The 8,919-nt window shown below is 34.8% G+C and overlaps 1 protein-coding gene across 1 annotated transcript; it reads right to left on the reverse strand.

Annotated features, from left to right (window-relative positions):
* Positions 1-707: 707 nt before the first annotated feature.
* On the reverse strand, positions 708-1,523 carry LOC131646361 (thioredoxin H2-like). Its single transcript, XM_058916419.1, has 3 exons — positions 1,325-1,523; positions 1,095-1,217; positions 708-1,003 (listed from the first exon to the last, which is right to left on the reverse strand). The coding sequence occupies exons 1-3, from the start codon at positions 1,451-1,453 to the stop codon at positions 860-862; spliced, it is 396 nt and encodes a 131-aa protein (XP_058772402.1). The 5' UTR covers positions 1,454-1,523; the 3' UTR covers positions 708-859.
* Between the last annotated feature and the right edge of the window lie 7,396 nt (positions 1,524-8,919).

An 8,919-nucleotide genomic window follows, 5' to 3' on the forward strand; every position in this document is an offset into this window, starting at 1 on the left:
ATTTTCCTGCCGTGCTTGGAATGTTGGGTAAACGTTATACCTTTTTGGCTTTCGTGGGTTGGGCCAATAGTTATTAGGCCGATCTACGCTAAAGAATGGATTGGGTCAATTAAAACATATGGGCCAATCCAAAACATTAACTCTACAAATTCGATAAATAATATTAGGTGTAAGTATTTGTATAGGAATTTGGTAAATGATTACTCTTGTAATTGTAAGTCTAACTAGTTTCTTTGTTTCATCTCTTTTCCGTTTCCTACCAATTTCCAATATTAAATATTATTATATTTTTGTTTAAATAGTTAAATTATTTTTATAAATCGTGAATTTATAATTTTTGTCTTTGTATTTTATTTTTAAAATAGTTCTTAAATATTGAAATATTTCTCATATTCATTAATTAAAATTCACAGATATCAATTTTTCTGGATAAATACGAAAAGTATTTTAACATTCAGATATTATTTTTAAAATGGACAATTTACTTTTTTTAAGTATCGTATCTTTGGGTTGGGAGAATAATTCATAACAATAAGCAATATTTTTAAAACATTAGTTTTACATTCGTCGATAATTTATAACTTCTATGAGTTTAGCAATAAACCATTGTTTTACTTAAGTTAGTTTTAATCCGTTTGTAATTTTCTTGATTTTAGTTTTTTTGTTGTTGTAATTTCGAATGGTTGGAGCTTTTTAATATATTCCTTGATTTAAAAAAAAAAAAAAAAAAAGGATATTGGCAAACACTAACATAGTCATATGACAAACAACAACACCAACTTATATATTAGTCTTATTCTCCAAATGGTATATAACTATATAATATATGTCATGGAGTCATCTCATCTTGACTTAATTATCACACACTCAAAATCCTCCTACGTTTCTCAATCATCTTCTGTAACTCCTCCTTTTTAGCCCCCACAACCTTTTCAACCACTTTTCCATTCTTAATCAGAATAAATGTTGGCATTGCTTGCACCTGAAATGCATTTGCCACCTCCTGTTTCCATTACGTGTCATTTAATATTAGTAAAAATGTTGCATATAAATATATAAATAAAGATCAAGATAATTTAAAGAAATTACTATACCATTAACTCATCCACATCAATCTTAATGAACTCAACATCTTTGTATTTTGCAGCAAATTCTTTGATAACTGAATTCATGTGCTTGCAAGGTCCACACCATGCAGCCGTGAAGTCAATCACCATCTTTAAAGAAATAAGAAAAAAAAATATTAATCATTTTATAAAATACAAGAATTTCAGCCCAAAAATAAGAATTATAGAAAATATGATTTTAAAAACTTAATTATTACCAGCTTGTTTGTTTGTTTGGAAGCCTCAAAGTGAGCCTTCCATTTAGCTGTGGAATGGAAGGTGAGGATGGGAGATGGGTGTGATGATCTCTCAACAACAGGCTCTATATTGGAAATGTTGGATCCCATATTAATGAAAGAATTTGTGTAGGAATTGTTGTTGTTGTTATTGTTATGAGTGAATTTTGTGAGGAACTTATATAGAGTGACAATGTATTTATAGATGAAAACTATGATATTCTAATGAAGACAAAAAGGGAAATTGAAGAAAAACAGAAAAGTTAGGAATCAGATTCTTGGAGGTGACCAACTAGCTATTAGCTATAGTCTCAACATAACACTGTCTACTCATGACTAAATATAATATCTCTTTTTATTTTACAAAAATAATATTCCTCTTCAGCTTTATTATATAAAATTGTTTTTTAAATTTATTTAATATCTAATATATAACTTAATTGTATAATAACTATTTAATAAATTTTAAAAAAAAAAAATTATTTTTTTTAATCAAGATAATATAAATAGAATCAAATTAAAAGTTCTAGCAACTGATTACAAAAAGGGCGAGGCAAAGCTCGAAACAAAAGAAAATTATTCACCAAATACAACTTAGGAAAGATATAACAAGGGAGATTTGCTAAACTCATAAAAGTTGTAATTGGTACGAGTAATTTTCTCAATAAACGACTACCGCCAAATAAGCGCCTTTATGCTCCAAACCGTATCGAAAACGTTCCAAGAATCGTTGCGAAAGATGATTCTGTTCCTAAGCTTCCAAATAGACCAACACGTGCCAACCAAATGGTCCCTTCTCTACTGGAATTCACCTTTTTGAGTTTATAAAATCTATACCAACTCAAAAAACTACTTAAGATACAATCCAAATTGTAATCAACAAAACCAAGCCAAGATGCCACCTCCTTCCAAATTAAAGACGAGACCCGACATTTAAACAAAATATGAAACAAAGATTTCGTCTCCACACCGCAAAAAACACAAGAAATAGAAGAAGAGATAGAAATACCTCTCAAGAGGAGGAGTTCCCTAGTAGGCATTCTATTGATAAAACATCTCCAACCAAATGACTTAATCTTTTGAGGCACTTCCAAATTCCATAAAAGTTTAAAGACTTTTGAGAACTCCATATTCGGGCCCATCTGAACATGAAATTTATCAGAAATACAATAACAGCTCCTAACCGAAAAACCATTGGTCGGATCCGAAAGCCATGAAACGCTGTCCCTGGCAAACCACACGGGTTGCACCGTGTACAACAACTGGTGCAGCCGCTGCAATTCAGTAACAGTCGCGGGGCTGCTATGAACCCGGACCCCAAAATCCCCCAAAACCCATGCATCATTAATCCATCCTCCCATGCACGCTATCGACATAAACTTCAATTCTGAAAGATTGTACGCCACCGAAAATAAATCCATTAAGCAATTATCCTCCATCCACTGTGATTTCCAGAAGGAAATGTTGAATCCGCTACCAACAATAAACCTACAATTATCAACAAACAAGTTTTTGTTGTAACTATATTCCAAAGACAAAATGTCCATCCACCAAGAAGATTTTGAAATCTTCTAATAATTATTGGAATCAAAAGAAACCACATGAAGATTAATATCTCCATATCTTGCTTTCAACACATCATACCATAACGCTTCCGAACCACCATGAATTCTCCAACGCCATTTATGAAGAAGAGCATAATTGAAGTCTATAAACCTTCGCAAACCAATACCACCCTTCTCAATAGGTAAACAAATAGTCCTCCAACAAACCCAATGAATTTTCCTTCCTTCACCCGCTCCTCCCCTAAGAAAATTACTTTGTAACCTCGTAATATCCTTTAAAACCTTCTTGGATGCCTTATAATAAGAAAGCATGAAAATCGAAAGACTACAAAGAACGGATTTTAGAAGAGTTAGCCTACCACCAAAACTTAGAAATCGAGCCTTCCGATCCAAAAGCCGAGACTTAAGTTTACTCAAAATTACATTCCAAGAAGATATCCTTCTAGGATTGATACCTATAGGAATACAAAGGAAGATGAAATGATTTTCCTCCCTCCTACAATACAAAAAATTAGAAGTAACATCCAAGAAGTTTCACTAATATTGATACCAATAAGTTTACTTTTGTGATAGTTGATCCCAAGATTCGAAACAATTTTAAAACCTCTTAAAATTGCCTTGATCGCCCAAACTTGCTTCCATCTCCCTTCACCCATCAACAAAGAATCATCCACGAATTGTAAGATATCCACGCTACAAGCTCTCCTAATGTTGAAACCAACATATTCACCAATATCCACCGCCTTACTAACCAACCCATTCAAACCCTCCGCTACAATAACAAAGAGAAACGGCGATAGAGGATCACCTTGTCTTAAGCCTTTTTCCATCATCAAAAACTCCTTCGTAGGACTATCATTCACTAGCACCGACATTTTGCTCGTGAAGATCAAAGCCTCCATCCACTTCATCCAAGAATGCCCAAAACCTATCTTTCTCAACATGAATCTAAGGAAATCTCAGCACACATTATCATAAGCCTTCCCAAAATCCACCTTAAAAAGTAAACAACTAACCCCTTCCTTTTTTGCCATATCCACAACCTCATTAGTTACCAAAACACCATCCAAAAGTTGTCTACCTGGAGCAAAGGCGCTTTGAAAATTGGAAACAACTGAGCACAACACCTTATTTAATCTCAAAGCCAAAAGCTTAGAAATAGATTTATACACGCATCCCACCACGCAAATTGGCCTATAATCATCAAGACCCAAGGGGTTGGAAGATTTAGGAACCAAAGTCAAGAAAGATAAAGTAATTGCCTTTGATAAGATAGCCTTCTTATGAAAACAGTCAAAACAATTAAAGAAATCCACTTTCAAAAAATCCCAACATTTCTTGATGAACATAAAAGAAAAACCATCGCCCCCCCCCCCCCCCCCCCCCCCCCCCACAATTCCAAATCTCCTCTTTAATTTCCTCCTCCGAAAAAGGTTTTTCAAGAAAATATTTCTCATCACGATTCAAAACTCCAAATGGTATGCCCTCCAAGATCGGCCTACCCCTTTCCACCCCGGAGAGCTTCTTCTCAAAATTAATCTTAACTTCCTCTTTTACCTCTGTTACCGAGTCAACTATACCTCTATCCGTCAAGATTGAACCAATGTGATTACGACTTCTCCTAGCTTTCATAACCCTATGGAAGAACTTACTATTTGAATCTCCATCACTCAACCACTTCAATCTCGATTTTTGGATTAACATATTCTCTTTAATCTTTAAATTCATCCAAAAATCTCTAGACGCCCTTCTTTTTCTTTCTACATCGGAGTTACATTCCACTACATCCTCCTCCTCCATCATTTCATCTCCTTCATTCAAAATGCGCACTCCTTCATCAACCACCTAATCGAATTTCCTAAAAACATTCACATTCCACCATTTAAACTTCTCTTTAAGAAGCTTCAATTTCTCCTTAAGGACAAAATCACCCCTTCCTTCTACCAATAAGGATTGCCACTCCTTCTCCACAAAAGGAATAAAGTCCTTATTAGAAAACCACTCATTATTGACTTTAAAAGGCTTAGCAACAGAAACTGAACCTCTATAAATTTGTAGTCATTTTAAAGAAAATTTTGGTACTTAATATACGAGATGAAAGAGATCTTTCTTTGTTGATGAGCTGGAGTGAATAGTTGGCCTTGTGTTTCTGTAGTTCAGGGAAAAATTATCGTGATAGATGGTGGTAGTGTCATACTAAATTTTATTTTAGAAATGATATCTTAATAAATTTGTGGGTAATTCTTCTATTTTTCTATTTGGCGGAAAAATTCTATCATTTATCTAAACCAATAGCGGTTTGAGAATCTTTTTGTCATGATTTTCGTATTGGAGTGTTTTTGGTAGTTTTCCTAAAAGATTATGTTTATATCGATATATTCATTCAGATGAGATGAGATCTAGCTTTTCTTCCTTGCAGATGGTAAATTTTTTAGCAATGCGATGTGTACACTTGATTTTGACACCGTATTGCTTACACCGTAACTGTAACACCCCATACATAACTGACTAGTATATTATGCATGAAACGTTAAATTGATACTGAGTACATACAAAAGCTTTATATATAGAAAGATCCATAATACAATACAACATGAAATTCTAATAAGAATTACAAAATATTTGTCTTCAATGGATCTGCACAGCGGAAAGAGAGATCTGACGAGGTCTTCGGGCCAACACCACTTCAAGCCATCAATCTGAACCTGCTATCTGTCAAAAGCTACTAAACTGCACCTGAAAAAATATAAGTTGATTGGGGTGAGATTACTAAATCTCAGTGAGTCCTCCTATCCTATGGGTCCACTCGGATCTACAAGATACATGCATCAAAACCAAATCCACCATTGATTCGGGGTTTATCCTCACATCCGATACAAATACGGAGTAAACAAGTGATTCATCCACCATTGGACTCATCTTATACAAATACACAAGTATATCAACAAACAAGTATGCCAAAAACCCATACCCATGTACGGGGAATCCAGAAGTGTCATAAACCTCGGCTAGATTATAGAATGAACGCACCCTCGATGAGTTCACCCATGCCTATTGTCAAGAGACTCGTACAAGCACACTGCAAGAGTAGTTAAGCGGGTTCGCACAAGCCTATTTGGCCGCGAGATGACGTTAGCCTAAATGGCGTCATTGTCCTAGTAACTACCTGTACGCACGTGTGTTCACACCAAGTACCGAGCCGCCATCTTGACGCATGAGCCCACCCGGCGAAAGCCTAGTAGTAGTCTATATGACTTCACTAGAGGTGAGTACCGAAAATGTATTGGCCTACGTGGCCACATAATCCCACCATACCGAGCACGCAAGTGTGTTAACGCCAAGTGAGTAAAACCCCGTACGGAAACTCACGAGCACACTGCAACGGTAGCTCAGGTGCGCAACCTTTGATCACATCATCGGACTATTCTACGGACTCCATGGTCCGGGAAAATACCTTGACTTCATAGTAAGAGGTATATCCCAATCTAGCCCCCGACCACTTCGATTCGAGCATACATACACATCAAGCGTAGTGTCATAAGACAAACCAATCCGAATGTTTAGCCAAAACATTTGGATATCAACACATTCTCATGTTCCATCACATTGCATTCATGAAGCATTAAGGAACGATTAGTAGTAGTTATACCATCACATTCAAATTATGCATAATTCACAATTTCCGTATATTCAAATGGAAGTATTGAAATTAGATACTTAACAGCGTTACATACTACCAACAGGTACGCATAAACAATAAGGAAGGAGTCCGGTTACGAATGAAAACCAGAACTGCACTCAAGGGGTAAGAAACAGAATTCTGCAATCAGCATCTTCCGCTTAGCGGCTCCTGTCCGCTTAGCGGATTCGCGATATTTTATTTTTCCACAAACAGCATCTTCCGCTTAGCGGCCTCACGTCCGCTTAGCGGACTCGCGATTTTCTGGAAAATGATCAGCATCCGCTAAGCGGCCTTAGCCCGCTTAGCGGACCATAGCAGAATCAGAAAATGCAGAACGCACCAGTTCCGCTATAGGGGTATTCTAACCCCTAGAATTCACCTGCATGCAACAATTACGACATGTATTGACAATAGGTATCACACACAACCAGCAATTATCATATAACATGTTTTATCATCACAAGTTCATGGATTATTCTCACAAAATCCCTAACCCCAATTGTGACCCTAACATGCAAATTCCCCAAGCCACTATCTAAGGACTCACCTTGGATTTAATGGAGGTTAAGATCATGTCCTTGCTGCCATTGAACTCCCACCATAGTCAAAGTTTCACTTCACCTTCATCAAACCCGTAACTACTCTTTAACACACATTCAGCATTGACCACCCAACTTCAAACTCGTTTTTCTCCACAAATAAACAAGCTATTAGAACGAAATAATATACCAAATCGAAGAGAATTCTGTGTAGAATCCAAATCTTCAAGAATTACCTGAATCGGAGTTGTGAGCAGAGAGTTATGATCAGTTTAATGAGGGCTGTCCATGGAATACGAAAATAGAAACTTGAAATGAGATGTGAGGCTTCTCCCACTTCTCTCTCCACTTCTTTTTCACAAAAATCTGCATTGGAAAGATATTCCTCTAACTACTACCTTGATGCCATGCAAAAGATGGTTAATACCCCTTATACCCTCCAATTAGTCCATAATTACACCAATGCCACTTGGTTAGCTTCTAACCAATCTTTTTCTAATCCAACTAACTTTACCTAATGCATAATTAATCCATAATACTTATTAGTATTTCATAATTATGCTTAGATTAATGTGGGATATTACATTAACATTGTTATTTCACTTTGGAATGGCTCAAGTTCCAAAACAATGTAAAAATAATAAAATAAAAGAAAAAGTGAAATGTATAGTATATAAATACGGTGTCGTTGTCGAAATGAGTGTAATTATATCATTTTTCTAAAAAAAAAATATTTCTAGAGTTCTACGATTTTGTTGTACATCTCTTAAACTTAGTCTTTTTTGTGCTATTTTATTAATTATCACTGTAATTTGATGAATTGTTTATATATATATATATATATATAAGGGCCCACGTACTACCCACTAAACAAATTGGGCTAGACCAGAAGGTATTGTATATTGTTGTCTACATTAAACAGATTAAAAATCTTGTATGATTATTATTTAAAATATTTGTATTTCATTTGAGGGAGATTGTTCTCTTAAATATGTTTGGACAATGGACATCGCCAAACACGTCTGATTTTGAAGGAATCAAATTTCTAAAGAAATAGTATAAGATCTCATGCTTGGACAAAGTCGAAAATTGTCAAAAATGACGTCTCAATTTGTAAGTACTAAGATAATTTATGTGTTTGTTAATAACTAAAAATATATATTATCCTTGTATTTTTATTAATACCAAACTATATTTTATGAGTGCAACCGCTTCACATGTATTTCCATCTTCGCGCCTACCACTTTATATAGAGAACGTAACTTTTTTTTTCATCATCTGTATAGGTTAATTAGACCGTTTAATTTGATTCGTGAGTCAATTTTAACATTAAGTGATTTTAGTCTCTATCTAATTGTAGTAGTAGAAAATTGAATAGTGGTTCTCTTTATCAAGTTAAGTACCAATAATCACTTGGCCAACTAACGATCGATTACGCTAGAAGAAAAGTAAAAAAATTAAAAATAGAATTTTTCAATTTATGACAATTATGACGGGAATGAAGTGATCAAGAATAGGAGATATGTTCTTGTAAATAAATTAAAAAAAAAAAAAGAGAGAGAGAATATGAGAGATGTAGCTATAAACGTTAAACCCAAAAAAAAATTATAATGATATTTCTTTTAAAAACATTAATTGTTATTTTAAGAATTAGAAATAACCCGTGAAATGATGAAGTAATATCTTACGGCGGTGTATTTATATTTTCGATGCAACAAAGAGGAGATTGGCATGCAAGATTATCACTCTAACGTTCAAGTCAATCCGAAAATAATAAGTAATGTGAAAGTG

This window comes from Vicia villosa, linkage group LG2, assembly GCF_029867415.1.
Source record: "Vicia villosa cultivar HV-30 ecotype Madison, WI linkage group LG2, Vvil1.0, whole genome shotgun sequence".
In the NCBI taxonomy this organism is placed as follows: domain Eukaryota; kingdom Viridiplantae; phylum Streptophyta; class Magnoliopsida; order Fabales; family Fabaceae; genus Vicia; species Vicia villosa.